General features: G+C 62.7%; 1 protein-coding gene across 1 annotated transcript in view; it reads right to left on the reverse strand.

Moving 5' to 3' along the window:
* The window catches only part of RYR1 (ryanodine receptor 1), a 92,578-nt gene that overhangs the window by 21,613 nt on the left and 48,053 nt on the right, over window positions 1-22,912 (reverse strand). The window contains exons 53-81 of the mRNA XM_058822836.1: window positions 22,735-22,813; window positions 22,316-22,405; window positions 21,589-21,729; window positions 21,243-21,320; window positions 20,440-20,515; window positions 18,573-18,696; window positions 17,679-17,794; window positions 17,073-17,140; window positions 16,118-16,239; window positions 15,238-15,287; window positions 14,759-14,819; window positions 14,116-14,354; window positions 13,341-13,422; window positions 12,774-12,904; window positions 11,105-11,419; window positions 9,776-10,016; window positions 8,709-8,796; window positions 8,531-8,623; window positions 7,352-7,366; window positions 5,816-5,986; window positions 5,551-5,610; window positions 5,022-5,156; window positions 4,242-4,354; window positions 3,738-3,834; window positions 2,910-3,016; window positions 1,935-1,986; window positions 1,323-1,403; window positions 980-1,079; window positions 480-559 (exon numbers count right to left, since the gene is read on the reverse strand). Of these exons, the coding sequence (XP_058678819.1) occupies window positions 480-559; window positions 980-1,079; window positions 1,323-1,403; window positions 1,935-1,986; window positions 2,910-3,016; window positions 3,738-3,834; window positions 4,242-4,354; window positions 5,022-5,156; window positions 5,551-5,610; window positions 5,816-5,986; window positions 7,352-7,366; window positions 8,531-8,623; window positions 8,709-8,796; window positions 9,776-10,016; window positions 11,105-11,419; window positions 12,774-12,904; window positions 13,341-13,422; window positions 14,116-14,354; window positions 14,759-14,819; window positions 15,238-15,287; window positions 16,118-16,239; window positions 17,073-17,140; window positions 17,679-17,794; window positions 18,573-18,696; window positions 20,440-20,515; window positions 21,243-21,320; window positions 21,589-21,729; window positions 22,316-22,405; window positions 22,735-22,813 (3,205 nt within the window). The remainder of the gene's footprint in view (window positions 1-479; window positions 560-979; window positions 1,080-1,322; window positions 1,404-1,934; window positions 1,987-2,909; window positions 3,017-3,737; window positions 3,835-4,241; window positions 4,355-5,021; window positions 5,157-5,550; window positions 5,611-5,815; window positions 5,987-7,351; window positions 7,367-8,530; window positions 8,624-8,708; window positions 8,797-9,775; window positions 10,017-11,104; window positions 11,420-12,773; window positions 12,905-13,340; window positions 13,423-14,115; window positions 14,355-14,758; window positions 14,820-15,237; window positions 15,288-16,117; window positions 16,240-17,072; window positions 17,141-17,678; window positions 17,795-18,572; window positions 18,697-20,439; window positions 20,516-21,242; window positions 21,321-21,588; window positions 21,730-22,315; window positions 22,406-22,734; window positions 22,814-22,912) is intronic.

Consider the following 22,912-nt stretch of genomic DNA (forward strand, 5'->3'; position numbering starts at 1 on the left):
GGACAGGTGGGGACAGCAGGGGACATTGGGGACACACAGGTGACACAGGGGACATTGGGGACAGCTGGGGACACACAGGGACACAGGGGAGGGACAGGAGGGGACAGGTGGGGACATAGAGGGATACAGGGGACATCTGGGGATACATGGGGACAGGAGGGGACACAGGGCACAGGTGGGGACACTGGGGACACAGGTGGGTGACACACAGGTGACACAGGTGGGTGACACACAGGTGACAGAGGGGTGGCACACAAGTGGCACAGGTGGCACACAGGTGACACACACGTGACACACAGGTGGGGACACACAGGTGGGTGGCACACAGGTGACACAGGTGACACGTGGGTGGCACACAGGTGACACACAGGTGGGGACACACAGGTGGCACACAGGTGGCACACAGGTGACACACAGGTGACACACAGGGCGGCACACAGGTGACACAGGTGGCACACAGGTGACGCAGGGTCTCACACCTGCTGCACGTCGGCGTTGCCCCCGTTGAGGATGGAGATGCCCAACTTGAGCGTGGAGGAGACCATGGCGCCCCGCTCACCTGGGGACAGCGCGGGGACACCACAGGGGTCACCCAGGGGGCACCAAAGGGGGCACCAAAGGGGGCACTCGGGGTCACTCAGGGTCACTCATTGGTCAGTCACTGGTCACTCATGGTCACTATCAGTCACTCATTGGTCACTCACTGGTCACTCAGTGGTCACTCGTGGTCACTCATTGGTCACTCAGGGTCACTCATTGGTCACTCACTGGTCACTCAGTGGTCACTCGTGGTCACTCATTGGTCACTCATTGGTCACTCATTGGTCACTCATGGTCACTCATGGTCACTTGTGGTCACTCAGTGGTCACTCAGGATCACTCAGTGGTCACTCACTGGTCACTCAGTGGTCACTCGTGGTCACTCAGGGTCACTCATTGGTCACTCAGGGTCACTCATTGGTCACTCGTGGTCACTCACCCCTGCAGGCGCTGACCATCTGCAGCACCATCTCGGCCGCTCCCCGCGTGTGCAGCCGGGCCTGCTGCGACAGCAGCTTCTGCTTCTCCATCTCCTTCTCCTGGGGTCACACAGGGGTCACGGGGGTCATGGAGGGGTCACACAGGGGTCACGGGGGTCATGGAGGGGTCACAGGGGTCAGGAGGGGTCACAGGGATTGGGGGGGTCATGGGGGTCACAGGGGTCAGGGGGTCACAGCAGCTTCTGCTTCTCCATCTCCTTCTCCTGGGGTCACACAGGGGTCACGCGGGGTCACAGGGGTCACGGGGGGGTCAGGGGGTTTTTGGGGTCCCCCCCTCCCCACCTCAAACGAATCCTCGGCTTCTTCCTCTTCCTTCTCCTCTTCCTCCTTCTCCTCCTCCTCGCCCTCCTCGATGTGGCAGCTCTGGGGGAATTGGGGATGGGGGGGGTCCCCAAATCAGGAACCCTCGCCCCCCAAACCCAACCCGGGCCCAAAATCCCTGGGAACCCCCCAAACCCCCCCATCCCTCAACACCCCCCCAAAATCCCTTGGGTCCCCTTGTGTTTTTCATGCCCCAGTTTTGGGGTGCCCCGTTTTTGGAGTGCCCCGGTTTTGGAGTACCTCCCTTTTTGGGGTGTCCAGTTTTTGGGATGCCCCAGTTCTGGGATCCCCCCAATTTAGAGGTCCCCCCCTTTTTGGGGTGCCCCATTTTTAGGGTGCCCCGGTTTTGGAGTCCCCCAGTTTTGGGATGCCCCGATTTTGTGGACCCCCGGTTTCGGGGTACCCCGTTTTTGGGGCGCCCGGGTTTTGGGGTCTCCCAGGTTTTGGGATCCCCACAGTTTAGAGGTGCCCCCATTTTTGGAGTGCCCCAGTTTTGGGGTGCCCCGTTTTTAGGGTGGCCCCATTTTTTGGGGTGCCCAGGTTTTGAGGTCCCCCCGTTTTTGGGGTGCCCACCTTGGCCATGATGCCGGCGTAGGCCATGTACAGGTGATCCTGCTCCAGGTGGCTGCGGGGGGTGAGGGGGACACAGGTTGGGGACAGGGACCCCCCAAAAGGGGACCCAGGTGGCCCCAAGGGACCCCAAGGTTTGAGCTCCCCCCACCCAAACTGGGATTTGGGGTGCCCAGGGTGGGATTTGGGGTCTCCCCTGTGGGGATTGGGGGTGCCCAGGGTGGGATTTGGGGTCTCCTCTGTGGGGTTTTGGGGTGGGGATTTGGGGTCTCACCCAATGGGATTTGGGGTGCCCATGGTGGATTTGGGGTGTCCTCTGTGGGGTTTTGGGGTCCCCAGTGTGATTTGGGGTCCTCTCAGGGAGTTGAGGTCTCCGAGGGATTTGGGGTCCCCCCAGATTTTGGGGTCCCCTCAGGGATTTGGGGTCCCCAGTAAGATTTAGGGTCCCCATTGGGTTTTAGGATCCCTTCAGGATTTGGGGTCCCCAGTGTGATTTGGGGTCCCCTCAGGATTTGGGGTCCCCTGCAGGATTTGGGGTCTCTGAGGGATTTGGGATCCCCATCGGGTTTTGGGGTCCCCACAGGGTTTTGGGGTCCCCAGTGTGATTTGGGGTCCCCACAGGGATTGGGGGTTCCCAGTGGGATTTAGGGTCCCCATCTGAGTTTGGGATCCCTGCAGGATTTGGGGTCCCCCCTGGTTTTGGGGTCTCCGTGGGATTTCAGGTCCCCGCAGGGATTTTGGTGTCCCCTCACGGATTTGGTTCCCCCACAGGATTTGGGGTCCCCTTGGGTTTTGGGGTCCCCCTGCTGGGATTTGGGGTCTCCTCTGTGGGGTTTTGGGGTCCCCAGTGTGATTTGGGGTCCCCCCATTGGGATCTGGGGTCCCCCTGGGTTTTGGGGTCCCCCCGGGTTTTGGGGTCCCCCCGTTGGGATCTGGGGTCCCCCCGGGTTTTGGGGTCCCCCCGGGTTTTGGGGTCACCTCTGCTCGGTGAGGGCGGTGCGGCTGAAGTGCAGGATCAGCTGGTGCAGCGGGTCCGGCCGCGCCTCCGCCTCCTCCTCCTCCTCCTCCTCCTCCCGCCCCGACTTCTGCGCCCACAAACCCCAAACTCCGTCGGGGGGGGCTCGGGGTGTCCCCAAATCCCCCGGGGGTGTCCCCAAACCCCCAGGGATGTCCCCAAACACACCAGGGGTGTCCCAAGACCCCAATGGATGTCCCCAAACCCCAGAGATGTCCCCAAACCCCAATGGATGTCCCCAGCCCCAGGGATGTCCCCAAACCCCCAGGGATGTCCCCAAACCCCCAGGGATGTCCCCAAGCCCAGGGATGTCCCCAAACCCCAATGGATGTCCCCAGCCCCAGGGATGTCCCCAAACCCCCAGGGATGTCCCCAAACCCCCAGGGATGTCCCCAAGCCCAGGGATGTCCCCAAACCCCAATGGATGTCCCCAAACCCAGGGATGTCCCCAGCCCCAGGGATGTCCCCAAGCCCAGGGATGTCCCCAAACCCCAGGGATGTCCCCAGACCCCAGGGATGTCCCCAAGCCCAGGGATGTCCCCAAACCCCCAGGGATGTCCCCAAGCCCAGGGATGTCCCCAAACCCCAATGGATGTCCCCAGCCCCAGGGATGTCCCCAGCCCCAGGGATGTCCCCAAGCCCCCAGGGATGTCCCCAAGCCCAGGGATGTCCCCAAGCCCAGGGATGTCCCCAAACCCCCAAGGATGTCCCCAGCCCCAGGGATGTCCCCAAGCCCAGGGATGTCCCCAAGCCCAGGGATGTCCCCAAGCCCCAGGGATGTCCCCTCTCACCGAGAGGTCGTCGATCATTCGGTCCTCGAAGGGCGGCTGCTCCCGGGCCAGCCACGAGAGCCGGTAGGACTCGAGGAACATGTTACAGGCACGGTGCCTGGGGACACGCCCGTCACCTGTGTGCCAGCCTGGCACTGCCACCTGTGCCAGCCTGGCACCACCTGGCATCACCTGTGCCAGCCTGGGGGCACCTGTGCCCGGTAGGACTCGAGGAACATGTTACAGGCACGGTGCCTGGGGACACCGCTGTCACCTGTGTGCCCACCTGTGTGCCAGCCTGACACCACCTGTGCCCACCTGGCATCACCTGTGCCAGCCTGGGGGCACCTGTGCCCACCTGGGGGCCCACCCATCCCCACCTGGAGGGTGCCAGGTGTCACCTAGGGATCCCAGGTGTCACCCAGAGGGTGCCAAGCGTCACCCAGGGGGTTACAGGTATCACTCCCGGGGTCCCAGGTGTCACCCAGGGGGTGCCAGGTGTGCCCCAGTGCCCGCAGTGCCCACCTGGGCAGGTTGTACAGGGGCGTCATGCGGAAGCAGGCGACGACGGCGCGGCGGCGCTGCTTGGACAGGAGCTTGTGCCACACGGCCTTCTTGGACTTGTAGGGGTGCTCTGTCTGTGGGGGGGGCACTGGGGTCACCCCCAAACCCCCTGGGCACCCCCGAACCCCCCTGGGCACCCCTGAACCCCCTGGGCACCCCCGAACCCCCCTGGGCACCCCTGAACCCCCTGGGCACCCCCGAACCCCCCTGGGCACCCCTGAACCCCCTGGGCACCCCCGAACCCCCCTGGGCACCCCTGAACCCCCTGGGCACCCCTGAACCCCCCTGAACTCCCTGGGCACCCCCAAACCCCCCTGGGCACCCCAAAACCCCCTGGGCACCCCCAAACCCCCCTGGGCACCCCTGAACCCCCCTGGGCACCCCTGAACCCCCTGGGCACCCCTGAACCCCCCTGAACTCCCTGGGCACCCCCAAACCCCCCTGGGCACCCCCGAACCCCCCTGGGCACCCCTGAACCCCCTGGGCACCCCCGAACCCCCCTGGGCACCCCCGAACCCTCTGGGCACCCCCGAACCCCCTGGGCACCCCCGAACCCTCTGGGCACCCCCGAACCCCCCTGAGCACCCCTGGGATCCCCCAGAGCACCCAAAGGGCACAGAGCACCCCAAGCTCGTGCCACACGGCCACCTTGGACTTGTAGGGGTGCTCTGGCTGTGGGGGGGTCCCCTGGTGTCACCCGGGGTCCCCAAATCCCCCCTGAGCCCCCCCGAGCCCCCAGACCTGCTCGAGGTGGTAGAGCACGGCCGACACCTCCTGCACCCGGCGCACGACCTGCTCGGGGCTGTCGGGGCCCTCGTCCCGCCCGGCCTGGCGCACCAGGGCCATCTGCCAGCGGGCCGAGCCCGTGTTCTCCACCTGGGGACATTGGGGACATTGGGGACATTGACTGGGGACAGCACCAGGGCCATCTGCCAGCGGGCCGAGCCCGTGTTCTCCACCTGGGGACATTGGGGACATTGGGGACATTGACTGGGGACAGCACCAGGGCCATCTGCCAGCGGGCCGAGCCCGTGTTCTCCACCTGGGGACATTGGGGACATTGGGGACATTGACTGGGGACAGCACCAGGGCCATCTGCCAGCGGGCCGAGCCCGTGTTCTCCACCTGGGGACATTGATTGGGGACATTGATTGGGGACATTGGGAAAATGGGCACAAGGGGCTCCTGGGGACACAATGACACCAAGGACACAGTGACACAGATTGACACAGGGTGGGGACACAGGGGACACGGGGCCGTGCCAGCTCACCTTGTCCTGCAGGTGCAGGTTGTTGTGCAGGAACTCCCGAACCTCCTCATCCGTGTCCTTCTGCAGGGGGGGACACAGGGGACAATCAGCAAGGGTCCCCAAACCCTTGGAGGTGTCCCCAAACCCTTGGAGGTGTCCCCAAACCCTTGGAGGTGTCCCCAGGCGTCCCGGGCACCTAGCAGGGCGTAGCGGCCCTTGGCCAGCGCCATGTCCCAAATCCCAGGGGACATTTGTGGGTCCCAGGTGTGCCCAGGTGGGCACCCACCAGGGCGTAGCGGCCCTTGGCCAGCGTGATCAGCTCCTGGTCGGCAGGTGAGCACATGTTGAGGCCGATGGGCAGCATCTTCTTGAGCGTGGCCACGATGAGCGAGGTGTGCACCGAGTACCTGTCCCCGCGGCGGCGCTTCTTGGAGCGCTCCTGCTCCGAGCCACCTCCCTGAGGGGACAGGGACAGTGTGGGGACAGGGAAAGGGACCCCATAACCAGTGACAGCTCCTGCTCCGAGCCACCTCCCTGAGGGGACAGGGACAGTGTGGGGACAGGGACAGAGACCCCATAACCAGTGTCAGCTCCTGCTCCGAGCCACCTCCCTGAGGGGACAGGGACAGTGTGGGGACAGGGACAGGGACCCCATAACCAGTGTCCTGAGCAGGTGGCTCCTGCTCAGAGCCACCTCCCTGAGGGGACAGGGACAGTGTGGGGACAGGGACCCCATAACCAGTGTCAGCTCCTGCTCCGAGCCACCTCCCTGAGGGGACAGGGACCCACAGAAACAGGGACTCGGCTCCTGCTCTGAGCCACCTCCCTGAGGGGACATCATGGGGACAGGGACCCCATAACCACCATGTCAGCTCCTGCTCCGAGCCACCACCCTGAGGGGACAGGGACAGCGTGGGGACAGGGATGGGGACATGGTGTCAGCTCCTGCTCTGAGCCAGCTCCCTGGCATGTGGACAGGGACAGTGTGGGGACAGGGATGGGGACACGGGGTCAGCAGGGACCCCATAACCAGTGTCAGCTCCTGCTCTGAGCCACCACCCTGAGGGGACATCATGGGGACACCATGGGGACAGGGATGGGGACAAAGACACAGTGTCAGCTCCTGCTCAGAGCCACTCCCTTGGGATGGGGACAGGGACAGGGACACGGGGTCAGCAGGGACCCCATAACCACAGGGACAGGAGTGACCCCATCAGCCGTAAGGACAAGGGGCTCCCAGCCAATGTCACCCCACAGAACAGGAGTTTTGGGGGTCCCAAGCCTGGTGACCCCCAGAACAGGAAATTTGGGGGTCCCAGATGTGGTGACCCCCCAGAACAGGAGTTTTGGGGGTCCCAGATGTTGTGGCCCCACAGAACAGGAGTTTTGGGGGTCCCAGCTGTGGTGACCCCACAGAACAGGAGTTTTGGGGGTCCCAAGCCTGGTGACCCCCCAGAACAGGAATTTTGGGGTCCCAGATGTTGTGGCCCCCCAGAACAGGAATTTTGGGGTCCCAGATGTTGTGGCCCCCCAGAACAGGAATTTTGGGGTCCCAGATGTTGTGGCCTCCCAGAATAGGAATTTTGGGAGTCCCAGATGTGGTGGCCCCACAGAACAGGAGTTTTGGGGTGTCCCAGATGTTGTGGCCCCACAGAACAGGAGTTTTGGGGGTCCCAAGCCTGGTGACCTCCCAGAACAGGAATTTTGGGGTCCCAGATGTTGTGGCCCCACAGAACAGGAGTTTTGGGGGTCCCAGCTGTGGTGACCCCACCGAGGGTTCCTGGGGACCCCCTGTGTGCCCCCCCAGCCCCTCCCCGCTAACCTGTCCATCTCCAGACTGGGAGCAGCACCCGCAGCCGAGGGGAGAGAAGAGAGAGAGTCAGGGACAGTGGGACACCGTTAGGGACATGGGGACAGCACTGGGGACACCGTTAGGGACATGGGGACACCGTTAGGGACATGTGGACAGCACTGGGGACACCGTTAGGGACATGGGGACACCGTTAGGGACATGGGGACAGCATTGGGGACAGTGGGACACCGTTAGGGACATGGGGACAGCATTGGGGACACTGTTAGGGACATGGGGACACTGCTGGGGACATCGTTGGGGACAATGGGACACCATTAGGGACAAGGGGACAGCATTGGGGACAGTGGGACACCGTTAGGGACAATGGGACACCATTAGGGACATGGGGACAGAATTGGGGACATCGTTGGGGACAATGGGACACCGTCAGGGACATGGGGACAGCACTGGGGACATTGGGACACCGTCAGGGACATGGGGACAGTGCTGGGGACACTGGGACAGCGTTAGGGACACTGGGACACTGTTAGGGACATGGGGACAGCGTTGGGGACACTGTCAGGGACACTGTTAGGGACATGGGGACAGCATTGGGGACACTGTCAGGGACACCGGGACACTGTTAGGGACATGGGGACAAGGATTTTTGGGTGAATTAGGAGTCCCAGGTGGGGTTTGGGTGAACTGGGGCTCCAGGGCAGGATTTGGGGTGAATTATGGGTTCAAGGTGAGGTTGGGGGTGAATTGGGGCTCCAGGGCAGGATTTGGGGTGAATTATGGGTTCCAGGTGAGGTTGGGGGTGAATTAGGGCTTTGAGTGGGATTTTGGGGTGAATCACAGGTCCCAGGTGGGTTTGGAGTGAATTAGGGGGTCTCAGGTGCAATTTTGGGGTGAATTAGGAGGTCCCAAGTGGGATTTGGGGTGAATCGGGGGTTTGAGGTGGGTTTGAGGTAGAATTTGGGGTCCAAGATGTTTTTTTGGGTGAATTAAAGGTTTGAGGTTGGGATTTGGGGTGAATTAGGGGTTCCAGGTGAGTTTGGGGTGGTTCCAGAGCTCTGGGGGGGTTGGATGGGATGGAGCCCAGGTGGGCTCAGGTGGGCAGGGGGTCCTGGCGGGGTCAGGGGGTCCTGGCAGGGGTCAGGGGGTCCTGGCGGGGGGCAGGGGCAGTTTGGGGTCCCCCCAGCCCACCTTGGCCATCTTGCTCTTGCTGTCGGCCGTCAGGAAGGACATGTTGTTGATCTCGTTCTGCACCACAAAGTTCTGCTCCTCACGCTTGAAGTTCTGGGGTGGGGGACACGGACAGGGGGTCAGGACCCCCAAAAGGTCCCCTGGGACCCCTCAGTGTCCCCCCTGGACCCCCACTCACGTGGGACTTGGACCAGTAGATGAAGACCTCGCCCACCATGCGGAACAGCTCCTCGGCGTCCTCGTTGGGCTCCGTCAGCCACTTGGCCCTGAGGGGACACCAGGGGACACCGGGAGGTCACCGGGGGTCACCGGGATGTCACCGGGGGGACGCCATCAGTGGGTCACCACCCCTGTGGCCGCCACCGTTGAGTCCCCATGGCCACCATTTAATGAGTCCCCGCGGCCACTGTGGTTGGGTTTCCAAGGCCACCATGGTTGGGGTCACCACAGCCATGTCCCCAAGGCCACCACGGTTGGGGTCACCTCAGCTGTGTCCCCAAGGCCACCATGGCTGGCTCACCCTGGCCATGTCCCCAGCCCCCGGCAGTGTCCCCAACCCTATGGCACTGTCCCCATCCCATCCTCACTGGCTGTTGTCCACGTAGCGGATGAGCAGCGGGTAGAGCGGTGTCCCATGGCCATGATCCCAAGCCCATGGCACTGTCCCCAGCCCCTGGCAGTGTCCCCCAGCACTGTCCCCAGCCCTTCCTCACTGGCTGTTGTCCACGTAGCGGATGAGCAGTGGGTAGAGCAGCACCCCATGGCCATGTCCCCATCCCCATGGCCGTGTCCCCATCCCCATGGCAGTGTCCCCAGCCCCACAGCCATGTCCCCAACCCCATGGCACTGTCCCCAGCCCCATGGCAGTGTCCCCATCCCCATGGCACTCTCCCCATCCCCATCCCCATGGCACTGTCCCCAGCCCCATGGCACTGTCCCCAGCCCCATGGCAGTGTCCCCAGCACCCTGGCACTGTCCCCATCCCCATGGCACTGTCCCCATCCCCATGGCACTGTCCCCATCTCCATGGCACTGTCCCCAGCCCCTGTGTCCCCTGTCCTCACCGGCTGTTGTCCACGTAGCGGATGAGCAGCGGGTAGAGCAGCCCCATGGCCATGATCCCAAGCGCATGGCACTGTCCCCAGCCCCATGGCAGTGTCCCCAGCACCCTGGCACTGTCCCCAGCCCCATGACAGTGTCCCCAGCCCCATGGCACTGTCCCCCTGCACTGTCCCCTGCCCTCACCGGCTGTTGTCCACGTAGCGGATGAGCAGCGGGTAGAGCGCGTAGAGGTCGCGGCAGAGCACCGAGAACTCGTCGCGGATCAGCAGCTCGGCGTCCTCGGCCTCGGCCTTGCCCTCGAGCCGCAGCTGCTCCTCCTCGGCCACCACCTTCCCCGCGCGCTTGCGCAGCCGCCCCAGCGTGGGGATGAAATGGGAGCGCAGCAGCTCCGGCCGCGCCTTGCTCACGATGGGCTGGGCGAAAACTGCGGGTAAACATGGGGTAAACGTGGGGTAAACGTGGGGTAAATGTGGGGTAAACGTGGGGTAAACATGGGGTAAACATGGGGTAAACGTGGGGTAAACGTGGGGTAAACATGGTCACTGTGAGCCCCAGGGCCACCAAAACATCCCTGGGACCACCTTGGGACCATCAGAACATCCCTGGGACCACCAAAACATCCCCAGGCCAGCTCCGGCTGCGCCGTACTCACGATGGGCTGGGCAAAAACTGCAGGTAAACATGGGGTAAACATGGGGTAAACACGGTCACTGCGAGCCCCGGGGCCACCAAAACATCCCCGGGCCAGCTCCAGCTGCGCCGTGCTCACGATGGGCTGGGCGAAAACTGGGTAAACATGGGGTAAACATGGGGTAAACATGGTCACTGTGAGCCCCGGGGCCACCAAAACATCCCTGGGGCAGCTCTGGCCGCGCCTTGCTCATGATGGGCTGGGCAAAATCTGTGGGCAAGGGTGGTCACTGTGAGCCCTAGGACAGCCCGGGGACCACCAGAACATCCCTGGGACAGCCCAGGGCCACCAAAACATCCCCAGGCCAGCTCCGGCTGTGCCTTGCTCACAACGGGCTGGGCGAAAACTGCGGGCAAATGTGGTCACTGTGAGCCCCAGGGCCACCAAAACCATCCCAAGGCCACCAGAACACTCCTGGGAAAGCCCTGGGACCACCAAAACATCCCCACATCAGCTCCGGCCGCGCCTTGCTCACGATGGGCTGGGCAAACATTGCAATGGGCAACTGTGGCCACCGTGAGCCCCAGGGCCACCAAAACATCCCCAGAGCCACCAGAATGACCTGCAGGACCCAGCCAGGGCCACCAGCACCATCCTGGGACCACCAAAACCCACCACCATCATTTGCAGGACCTGCCCAGGGCCACCAGCACCATCCTGGGACCACCAAAACCCACCCAGGGCCACCAGCACCATCCTGGGACCACCAAAACCCACCCAGGGCCACCAGCACCATCCTGGGACCACTGACACCCACCAAAGGCCACCAGAATGCCCTGCAGGACCCACCCATGGCCACCAGCCCCTCCGGGCCCCCTCACCCGCCAGCCTCTTCATCCAGGAGGCCTCGTCGATGCCCAGGTTGTTGACCACGATGCGCAGGATGTGGCCCAGCAGGGCGTTGAGGTGGTGCCCGGTGACCTCGGTGGCCCAGGGGCCCTGGGGGGCGGCGTCGGGGCCGCGCTCCCACCAGCGGGGCAGGTAGTGGCACAGCATGGGCAGCGTCACCTCGATGACGTGCGGCATCTCCGTGTAGCGCGCGCCCGACTCCGCCAGGCCGCCGATGTCACCCATGAGGCGCTCCAGGTCCGGCAGGTCCGGGCACAGCTCCTCGACGCGGGACGGGAGGCCCAGCACTGAGGGGGACATGGGGACAAGGACACACTGGGGACATCCTGAGGGGACCCAGCACTGGGGACACGGGGACAGGGGTTGGGGACTTCCTGAGGGGACACAGCTCCTCGACTCGGGAGGGGAGGCCCAGCACTGAGGGGGACATGGGGACAAGGACACATTGGGGACATGGGGACAGGGTTGGGGACATCCTGAGGGGACACAGCTCCTCGACACGGGACGGGAGGCCCAGCACTGGGGACAGGGGGACACGGGACAGGGTTGGGGACACAGGGACGGGGTTGGGGAGATGGGGACATCCCAAGGGGACACAGCTCCTCCACCTGTGAGGGGAGACCCAGCACTGAGGGGGATGTGGGGACACGGGGACAGGGTTGGGGACATACCGAGGGGACACAGCACTGGGGACACGGGGACAGGGTTGGGGACATACCGAGGGGACACAGCTCCTCGACATGGGATGGGAGACCCAGCACTGGTGAGGACAAGGACACACTGGGGACATCCTGAGGGGACCCAGCACTGGGGACACGGGGACAGGGGTTGGGGACATCCTGAGGGGACACAGCTCCTCGACGTGGGACGGGAGACCCAGCACTGAGGGGGACATGGGGACAAGGGCACATTGGGGACATCCTGAGGGGAGGCCCAGCACTGGGAACAGGGGGACAGGGTTGGGGACATCCCATGGGGACACAACTCCTCCACCTGGGATGTGAGACCCAGCACTGGGGACAGGGGGACAGGGTTGGGGACATCCCAAGGGGACACAGCTCCTCAACTCGGGAGGAGAGACCCAGCACTGGGCGGGACATGGGGACACAGGGACAGGGTTGGGGACATCCCAAGGGGACCCAGCACTGGGGACACAGGGACAGGGTTGGGGACACAGGGACATCCCATGGGGACACAGCTCCTCGACACGAGACGGGAGGCCCAGCACTGGGGGGGACGTGGGGACAGGGTTGGGGACACAGGGACAGGGGTTGGGGACACCCTGAGGGGAGCAGGGGACACCCCAAGGGGACAGGACACAGCTCCTCAACCCAGGAGGGGAGACCTAGCACTGGGGACACAGGGACAGGGTTGGGGACGTGAGGACAGGGGTTACGGACACCCTGAGGGGAGATGGGGACATGGGGACAGGGTTGGGGACACAGGGACAGGGAGTGGGGACATCCCAAGGGGACACAGCTCCTCCACCCGTGATGGGACACCCAGCACTGGGGACAGAGGGAGAGGGGTTGGACACAGGTGACACTGGGGTGACACAGGTGATGCAGGTGACACACAGGTGACACTGGGGTGACACAGAGGTGAAACAGATGGCCCATGTGACAGGGAGGTGACACGCACGGGCGCGCTCGCGGGCGCTCTTGGTGCTGTACACGGAGCTGGGGTTCAGGTGGTTCAGCTGCGGCTCCAGGAAGGCCACGGGCATGGCGGCGGCCAGGCGGGCCAGGCACTCGCCCAGGGCCGGCCTCTGCCTGTGGGGACATTGGGGACATTGGGGACATCAGGGGACATCGAGGGGTCACCCCATGGACAACTCATGGCACCCCATGGACATCCCATGGTACCCCAAGGATCCCCATGGCACCCCATGGTGGCGGCCAGCTGGGCCAGGCACTCGCCCAGGGCTGGTCTCTGCCTGTGGGGACATTGGGGACATCGAGGGGACATCGAGAGGTGACCCCATGGACACCCCAAGGATCCCCATGGCCATGGCCAGGCACTCGCCCAGGGCCGGCCTCTGCCTGTGGGGACACCAGGGGACATCGAGGGGTTTTTGGGGTCCCCACTGAGGTTTTGGGGACCCTGCTGGATGTTTTCGGGGTCCCTGATGGGGTTTTTGGGGACCCCTGCGGTTTTGGGGTCCCCTGGGGATTTTGGGGTCCCTGCTGGGGTTTTTGGGGTCCCCACCTGTCCACGAGGGGCCCGCGGGCGGTGCCCAGGCTGTAGATGCTGCACAGGATGCGGTAACAGGACACCTGCACGTCGTCCACTGCGGGGACAGCGGTGTCACCAGCTGTCCCCGCGTCCCCAGCATGTCCCCAGCATGTCCCCACTGTGTCCCCATGCCCCTGACCCTCCCAAATGCATCCTCTGTCCCCACCTCCCTTTAATGTCCCCCTATCCCCATGTCCCCAGTATGTCCTCCCCATCCACACCCTTTTCCCATGTCCCCAACATGTCCTTGTGTCCCCAAGCCCCCTGTCCCCACCATGTCCCCAGAACCCAATGTGTCCCACTGTCCCCTGTGCTGTCCCCCTGTCCCTGCTGTCCTCCTGTCCCGCTGTCCCCTTGTTCCCCCTCCATCCCACTGCTCCCCTGTCCCTGCTGTCCCCCTGTCACCACTGTCCCACTGTCCCCATGTCCCTCCCTGCTGTCCTGGGGTCCCCTTGTCCTCCCTGTCCCCTCTGTCCCTGCTGTCCTCCTGTCCCTGCTGTCCCTCTGTCACCCCTCCATCCCCTGTCCCCCTGTCCCCTCTGTCCCTGCTGTCCCCCTATTGCCTTGTCCCCACTGTCCCATTGTCCCCCTGTCCCTGTTGTCCCCCTGTCCCCTCTGTCCCTGATATCCCTGTTCCCACTGTCCCCTGCCCCCGCTGTCCCCCTGTCCCCCCTCCATCCCACTGTCCCCCCTCCATCCCACTGTCCCCTCTGTCCCTGCTGTCCCCTGTCCCCCCCGTGTCACTCACAGATGACATCGTCCCCGAACTGGTGCTGTGCCAGGTGCTCGAAGAGGGCGGTGAGCACGGGCAGCAGTGCCACCGAGGTGTAGGTGACATTCTGGGCCACGCCCTTGGTGGGGGCGCGGGTCGGGGTCCCCCGGCCCAGCCGCAGCTGCTCCCCCAACTTCTCCATGTCCTCGGCCGCCGACTCGAAGAACGAGCGCAGCCCGGCCTTGACGATCTCGGGGCCCGACTTCATCACCGTCCTGGGGACATCGGGGACATTTGGGGACATTTGGGGACAGCAGGGACATTGGGGGTATCAGGGACATTGGGGGTATCGTGGCTATGAGGGCACAGGGAGACTGACACCGGGACATGGACACAGGGACACAGCCCGGCCTTGACGATCTCGGGGCCCGACTTCGTCACCGTCCTGGGGACATCGGGGACATTGGAGACATCGGGGATGTTGGGGACATTGGAGACATCAGGGACATTGAGGGTATCAGGGACATGGGCACTGACACAGGGACACAGGGACACAGCCCGGCCTTGACGATCTCGGAGCCCGACTGCATCACCGTCCTGGGGACACTGGGGACATTGGGGACACGACGACAGACACACACGGATGGACACACGGCCGCGGTGTCCCCGCTGTCCCCACCTGGCATCCAGGGACCGTGCCAGGATGAGCAGACAGTTCACCACGGCCGGGGCGTCTGTGCCTGGGTGGGGACAGGGACATCAGCTGGGGGGACAGTGCCACCGCTGGCCCCAGTGTGACACCCCCCAGTGCGTCCCAGTGTTCCCAGTGCCCCCCTGTGCGTTCCCAGTGTCCCCCCCAGTGTCCCCAGTGCCCCCACAGTGTCCCCAGTGGCCCTCAATGTCCCCCCAGTGTCCCCAGTTCCTCCCAGTCCCCCCCAGGGTCCCCAGTGAGTCCCCGCAGTGTCACCCCAGTGTGTCCCAGTGCCCTCACAGTGTCACCCCAGTGTCACCCCAGTGTGTCCCAGTGTCCCCGCAGTGTCCCCAGTGCCCTCACAGTGTCCCCAGTGTCACCCCAGTGTGTCCCAGTGTCCCCCCAGTGTCCCCAGTGCCAGTGCCCTCACAGTGTCACCCCAGTGTCCCCCCAGTGTCCCCAGTTACCGAACAGGGACACGCGGTGCCGGACGAGCGCGGCCAGTTTGCAGAACAGGCTGGGGGGGGACACAAGGGGGTCAGGGGGTCCCCAAAACCCAGGGGGGACACAAGGGGGTCGGGGGTCCCCAAAACCCCCCTAGGAGGGACACGAAGGGTCAGGGGGTCCTCAAAACCCCAAACCCCAGGGACCCCAAACTGGAAATGTGGGGGGTTTGCATGGGGATTTGGGGTTTGGGGGGATTTTGGGGTGGGATTTTGGGGGGTTTTGGGGGAATTTTGGGGGTATGGGGGTGGGATTTTGGGGCTCAGGGGGATTTTGGGGTCGGGGAGATTTTGGGGTGGGATTTGAGGCTTGGGGGGCTTTTGGGATGGGATTTTGGCAGGGGGGTTTGGGGAGAATTTGGGGTGGGATTTTGGGGTGATTTTGGGGTGGGATTTTGGGGTGATTTTGTGGTTGGGTTTTGAGGGTTGGAGGGGGGTTTGGGGTGGGATTTTGGGGGAATTTTGTGGTTGGGATTTGAGGGTTGGAGCGGGGATTTTGGGGTGGGTTTTTGGGGGGATTTTGGGGTTGGGATTTTGGGATGGGATTCTGGGGTTGGGATTTTGTGGCTGAGATTCTGGGGAAGGTTTTGGGGTTGGGGTTTTGGGGGAGTTTTGGGACTGGCATTTTGCAGGGGTTTTGTGGGGATTTTGGGGGAGTTTTGGGGGGAGGGATTTCAGGGTAGGATTTTAGGGGGTTTTGGGGTAGGATTTTGGGGGATTTTGGGGGGGTTTTGGGGTTGGGATTCGAGGCTCGGAGGGGTGTTTGGGGTGGGATTTTGGGAGGATTTTGTGGGTGGGATTTTAGGGGATTTTGGGGGAATTTAGGGCGATTTTGGGGTCCCACCTGGTGATCATCTCCTTCTCCTTGTTGGAGGCGTGGCCGCCGCTGCCCAGCACCTGGGCCGGGGTGGACAGGAAATAGAGGCAGTGGTTGTGGAAGTACTGGTTGATGAGGGGCAGCAGGATCTGGGGGGGCACCGGGGGGGGTCAGCGGGACCCCAAAACCCACAGGGAACCCCAAAAAATGCACAGAGACACCAAATACCCCACAGAGACCCCAAAGAACCCATAAAGACCTCCCAAAACCTGTAAGAGTTGCAAATACCCCACAGAAACCTCAAATACCCCACAAAAACCCCAAATACTCCACAGAAACCCCAAATACACAACAGAGACACCAAATACCCCACAGAAACCCCAAATACTCCACAGAAACCCCAAATACCCCACAGAAACCCCAAATAACCCACAAAAACCCCAAATAACCCATAAACACCTCCCAAAACCTCTAAGAACTCCAAATACCCCACAGAAATCCCAAATAACCCATAAAGACCCCAAATACCCCACAAAAAACCCAAATACCCCACAGAAACCCCAAAATCCCCTGTCCTCCCCCATTTTGAGGGGTTTTTGGGGTGTCCCAGCCCAGTTTTGGGGTTCTCCCATCCCAAATTTTGGGGTGCCTCATCCCCAATTTTAGGGAGTCCCTCCTCCATTTTTGGGGTCTCCCATCCCAAATTTTGGGGTGTCCCCTCCCCAGTTTTGGGGTCTCCTATCTCTGTTGTTGGGGTGTCCCTCCCATTTTTGGGGTGTCCCCTCCATTTCTGAGGTGTCCCCTCCCTGATTTTAGGGTGTCCCTCCCCGTTTCTGGGGTGTTCCCTCCCCCATTTTTGGGGCATCCCATCCCTGAATTTTGGGTCTCCCATCTCCATTTCTGGGGTGTCCCCTCCTCAATTTTGGGGTCTCCTGTCCCCGTTTTTGGGGTGTCCCCTCCCCGTTTTTGGGGTCCCCCCGACCTTGGCGAAGAACTTGATCTCCTGCTCGTGGGGGGATTTCTCCACCCTCCCGCTGCTGACCACGGCCTCTGGGATGAAAAATGGGGGTCAGGGGAGGTCTTGGGGGGTCCCGTGGGATTGGGGTGACCCCCAGGATTTTGGGGGTGTCCCCAAGATTTGGGGTCTCACCAACATGAGCTCCTGGGTGAGGTCCAGCCAAGGGAATTCCCAGGGGATTTGGGGGGCTCAGAGGGGTTTGGGAAACTCACAGAGGATCTGGGGGGACCACAGGGGTTTGGGGGGCATCTGGGGGTGCCCCCCGGGATTTTGGGGGTGCCCCTCGGGATTTTGGGGTCTCACCCAGGTGCGCAATGAACTCCTGGGCGATGTCCAGCCAAGGGCTGGGGGAGCTTCCAAAGGATTTGGGGAACTCCCACTGGGGATTTGGGGGATTCCCAGAGGATTTGGGGGATTCCCAGAGGATTTGGGGAACTCCCATAGGATTTGGGGGATTCCCAGAGGATTTGGGGAACTCCCACAGGATTTGGGGGATTCCCAGAGGATTTGGGGAACTCCTGGGGATTTGGGGGGGTTCTGAAGGAGCCCCCCGGGATTTTGGGGTCTCACCCAGGTGCGCAATGAACTCCTGGGCGATGTCCATCCAGCGCAGCAGCTGCTGCAGGAAGCCGAAGGCGAAGCGTTTCTCGATGGACGACGTGTCCAGCTCCATGTCCTTGAGCCCCCTGCCACGGGGGGGGAAGGGGGACCCCAAAACTCAGAACCCCCTCCCCAAATCACCCTGAGACCCCCCAAAGGGTCCTCAAATCCCCCAGAACCTCCCTGCATTCCCACCGGCCCTGAGTGCTGCAAATCTTGGGGTCACCCCCAGATTTTGGGGGGCTTTTGGGGGGATTTTAGGAGGATTTAGGGGGAATTTTAAGGAGATTTTTGGAGGATTTGGGGAGGATTTTGAGGGGATTTTGAGGGAATTTAAAGGAGATTTTTGGGGGTATTTCAGGGGGATTTTGGGGGGATTTTAGGGAGATTTTGGGAGGGCATTTTAGGGGAATATCACGGGGATTTTGGGGGGTGATTTTAGGGAGATTTTGGGGGGATTTTAGAGGAATTTTGGGGGAATTATAGGGGGATCTTAGGAGGATTTGGGGGGAATTTTGGGAGGATTTGGGGTGGGTTTTGGGGGAATTTTGGAGTCCCCCCAGTACCTGGATCCCTCCTGGGCCCTTGGCACCTCCCATTCCCTGACCCCCGCTGAATTTGGGGTTTCTCCAGGGATTTTGGGGGGATTTTGGAGTCCCCCCAATACCTGGACTCCTGGCACCCCCCCACTCCCTGACCCCCTCTAAATTTGGAGATTTTGGTGTTTTTAGACCCTCCCAGGACCCCCAGTTCCTTCCCCATTCCTCACTCCCCCCACCCCACACTCCAGGCTCCCGTCGGGGTTCCAGCCGTCCCTGAGGGTGTTTTGGGGTGCCCCGGGGGGGTTTTGGGGTGTCCCCTGACCGGGTCACGGCGTATCCGTGCAGCTGCAGGAACTTGAGCAGCTCCTGGGCCTTCTCGCGGTCCCGCGCCTTCTCCTTGGCCGTCAGCGTGTCGTAGGGCACCAGCAGCGGGTGGGAGCCCCCTCCTGCGCCCCAAAGCGGCGTTGGAGCCCCCAAATCCAGCCCTTGGAGCCCCCAAATCCACCCCTTGGAACCCCCAAATCCCCTCCTTGGAACCCCCAGATCCACCCCTTGGAACCCCCAAGTCCATTCCTTGGAACCCCCAAATCCACCCACTGGTACCCTTAGATCCACCCACTGGGACCCCCAGATCCACCCACTGGAACCCCCAAATCCACCCCTTGGGACCCCCAAATCCAGCCCTTGGAACCCCCAGATCCACCCACTGGGACCCCCAAATCCACCCCTTGGGACCCCCAAATCCAGCCCTTGGAACCCCCAAATCCACCCCTTGGAACCCCCAAATCCATTCCTTGGAGCCCCCTCCTGCGCCCCAAAGTGGCGTTGGAGCCCCCAAATCCAGCCCTTGGAGCCCCCAAATTCAACCCTTGGAACCCCCAGATCCACCCCTTGGAGCCCCCAAATCCAGCCCTTGGAGCCCCCAAATCCACCCCTTGGAACCCCCAAATCCACCCATTGGGACCCCCAAATCCAGCCCTTGGAACCCCCAAATCCATTCCTTGGAGCCCCCTCCTGCGCCCCAAAGTGGCGTTGGAGCCCCCAAATCCAGCCCTTGGAGCCCCCAAATTCAACCCTTGGAACCCCCAGATCCACCCCTTGGAGCCCCCAAATCCAGCCCTTGGAGCCCCCAAATCCACCCCTTGGAACCCCCAAATCCACCCACTGGGACCCCCAAATCCATTCCTTGAAGCCCCCTCCTGCGCCCCAAAGTGGCATTGGAGCCCCCAAATCCAACTCTTGGAACCCCCAAATACACTCCTTGGAACCCCCAAATCCACCCCTTGGAACCCCCAGATCCACCCCTTGGAGCCCCCAAATCCACCCCTTGGAGCCCCCAAATCCAGCCCTTGGAACCCCCAAATCCACCCCTTGGAACCCCCAAATCCATTCCTTGGAGCCCCCTCCTGCGCCCCAAAGCGGCGTTGGAGACCCCAAATTCAACCCTTGGAACCCCCAAATCCAGCCCTTGGAACCCCCAGATCCACCCACTGGGACCCCCAAATCCACCCCTTGGAGCCCCCAAATCCACCCCTTGGAGCCCCCAGATCCACCCCTTGAAGCCCCCAAATCCATTCCTTGGAACCCCCAAATCCACCCCTTGGAGCCCCCAAATCCACCCCTTGGAACTCCCAAATTACACCCTGGACCCTCCCAATTTGGGGAGGGGTCTCACCCTTGGCCTCCAGCTCCCCTGGGGTTGGGGGTGTCCTGGGGGTGTCTCCCCAATTTGGGGAGGGGTCTCACCCTTGGCCCCCAGCTCCCCTGGGGTTGGGGGTATCCCAGGGGTATCCCAGGGGGTGCCCCCCAATTCGGGGAGGGGTCTCACCCTTGGCCTCCAGCTCCCCCGGGCTTGGGGGTGCCCCAGGGGTGTCCTGGGGGTGTCTCCCCAATTTGGGGAGGGGGTCTCACCCTTGGCCTCCAGCTCCCCTGGGCTTGGGGGTGTCCCACAGCTCCCCCCAGTTTGGGGCTGGGGTCTTGCTCTGGGGTTGGGGGTATCCCAGGGGTCCCCCCCCAATTTGGGGAGGGGGTCTCACCCTTGGCCTCCAGCTCCCATGGGCTTTGAGGTGTCCCAGGGGGTGCCCCCCAATTTGGGGAGGGGTCTCACCCTTGGCCTCCAGCTCCCCTGGGCTTGGGGGTGTCCCAGGGGTATCCCAGGGGGTCTCCCCCAATTCGGGGAGGGGTCTCACCCTTGGCCTCCAGCTCCAGCTTCTTCTTGCGGCCCCAGGTGTTGTGGTAGTTCTCAGCCAACTGCTCCGCCATGGCCTGGGGGGTTTGGGGGGATTTAGGGAGATTTTAGGGGGGATTTGGGGTGGTTTTAGGAGGGATTTGGGAGGATTTGGGGTGGTTTTAGGGGGATTTGAGAGGATTTGGGGTGGTTTTAGGGGGATTTGGGGTGGTTTTAGGAGGGATTTGGGAGGATTTGGGGTGGTTTTAGGGGGATTTGGGGTGGTTTTAGGAGAGATTTGGGAGGATTTGGGGTGGTTTTAGGAGGGATTTGGGGTGGTTTTAAGGGGGATTTGGGGTGGTTTTAGGGGGATTTGAGGTGATTCGGGGTGGTTTTAAAGGGGATTTGGGGTGGTTTTAGGGGAGATTTGGGGTGGTTTAGGGGATTTGGGGTGGTTTTAGAAGGATTTGGGTTTTTTTAGGGGGGATTTAGGAAGGATTTGGGGTGGTCTTAGGGGGATATTTGGGGTGGGTTTAGGGGGCCACCCCTGGGGAGGACCCCAGGGAACACAAGGAGACATTGGGGGGGACATTTGGGGGTCTCAGGAGGACAGGAGGGACACAAAAGGACACTGGGGGACACTGGGGTGACATTGGGGTGACATTGGGGGGCACTGGGTGACATTGGGGTGACACAGGGTGACACTGGGGTGACACTGGGGTGACACTGGGTGACACTGGGGTGACATTGGGGTGACACAGGGTGACACTGGGGTGACATTGGGGTGACACTGGGGTGACACTGGGGTGACACTGGGACCCTCACCTGCAGCTCCCTGGACAGAGTGACCCCACTCAGATCCACGGGCTGGGGGCTGTACCCATGGGAGGGGTCGTAGGTGGCCTGGGGGGGGGGGGTGACATTTGGGGGGGGTCAGGGGGTCCCCAATATTTTGGGGTCTCCCTTTTCCCCCCACCACCTCCCCCCGAGGTGATTTTGGGGTTCTCCACACCCTTAACCCCCTCCTCACCTCCCCCAGACGATTTTGGGGTGCCCCAATCCCCTCCCGAGGTGTTTTTGGGGCTCTCCACACCCCTAATTCCTCTCTCATCTCCCCCCAGATGATTTTGGGGTGCCCCAATCCCCTCCCGAGGTGTTTTTGGGGTCCCACCTGGGCGTTCTGGGAGATTTTTCGCGTTTTCTTCTTCTCCGTGCGCTCGTCCTCCCCTTCCCGCGCCTTCTCCACCGTCCACTCCCAGGCCAGCATGGCCTTGAGGGACTCCTTGATGGGCCACCGGTAAATCTCCTTGTCCTGGGGGGTCCCAAGGGGTCAGGGGGCACCCCAAAATCGGGGGGTTTGGGGGGGGTCCATGAGGAGGAGGAGGGAAGGGGTTGGGGGCTCCCAATGTGGTCTTGGTAGGTCTGGGGGGTGTCCCCTGAGTTTGGGGGGGTCCCTCTGGGTCTGGGGGTGTTCCCCTGGGTCAGGGGGCACCCTAAAATCGGGGGGTTTGGGGGGGGTCCATGAGGAGGAGGAGGGAAGGGGTTGGGGGCTCCCAGCGTGGCTTTGGTGGCCACCAGGAGACCTCCCGGTCCTGGGGGTGTCTCCCCAGGTTTGAGGGGTTCATATGGGTTTGGGGGTGTCCCTTTGGGTCTGGGGGTGTTCCCCTGGGTCAGGGGGCACCCCAAAATCGGGGGTTCGGGGGGGGGTTCCATGAGGAGCAGGAGGGAAGGGGTTGGGGGCTCCCAGCGTGGCCTTGGTGGCCACCAGGAGACCTCCCGGTCCTGGGGGGTTTGGGGGTGTCCTCCTGGGTTTGGGGTGTCCCCCCAGGTTTGGGGAGACCCCCTGGGTCTGGGGGTGTCCCCCTGGGTCTGGGGGGGTCCCGGGGGTCCCGTGGTACCTTCTCAGAAAAGGTTTTGTAGGGTCTCAGCATCGGGTGGGTTTTGGCTTCTTCGTCCACGGTCTCCCCAAAAGTCCAATTGTTCTGGATCTGGGGAGGGGGACACAAAAGTCAGGGGGGCTTGGGGACATCGGGGTGGGGGGGACACAGGAGATTTGGGGGGGACAGAGGAGATTTGGGGGGACAACAGAGATTTGGGGGGGGACAGAGAAGATTTGGGGTGACAACAGAGATTTGGGGGTCACCAAGGGTTGAAGGTCCCGGGTGCTCCATGGCGCTGCAGCAGCTCCGGGGTTGTGCAGATTTTGGGGGGCTCAGAGGGGACCCCGGGGGTGTCCCAGGGGTCTGGAGGGTCCCAGGGGGTCCTGGGGATGTCCCACAGGTTTGGGGGCTGCTGGGGGGTCTCAGGGGGTCCCCACCTTGTCGAAGGCCCACTTCTCGTGCGTGTACTCGGCGTATTTGTTGATGAAACCGTCGAGCTTCTCGGGGATGATGACACTGGGGGGGACACGGGGGGACAGCGGGGTCAGGGGGGACAGCAGGGTCAGGGGGGACACGGGGGGACAGCGGGGTCAGGGGGGACACGGGGGGACAGCG

The sequence above is a fragment of the Ammospiza caudacuta genome, chromosome 35 (genome assembly GCF_027887145.1).
Source record: "Ammospiza caudacuta isolate bAmmCau1 chromosome 35, bAmmCau1.pri, whole genome shotgun sequence".
Taxonomy (NCBI): domain Eukaryota; kingdom Metazoa; phylum Chordata; class Aves; order Passeriformes; family Passerellidae; genus Ammospiza; species Ammospiza caudacuta.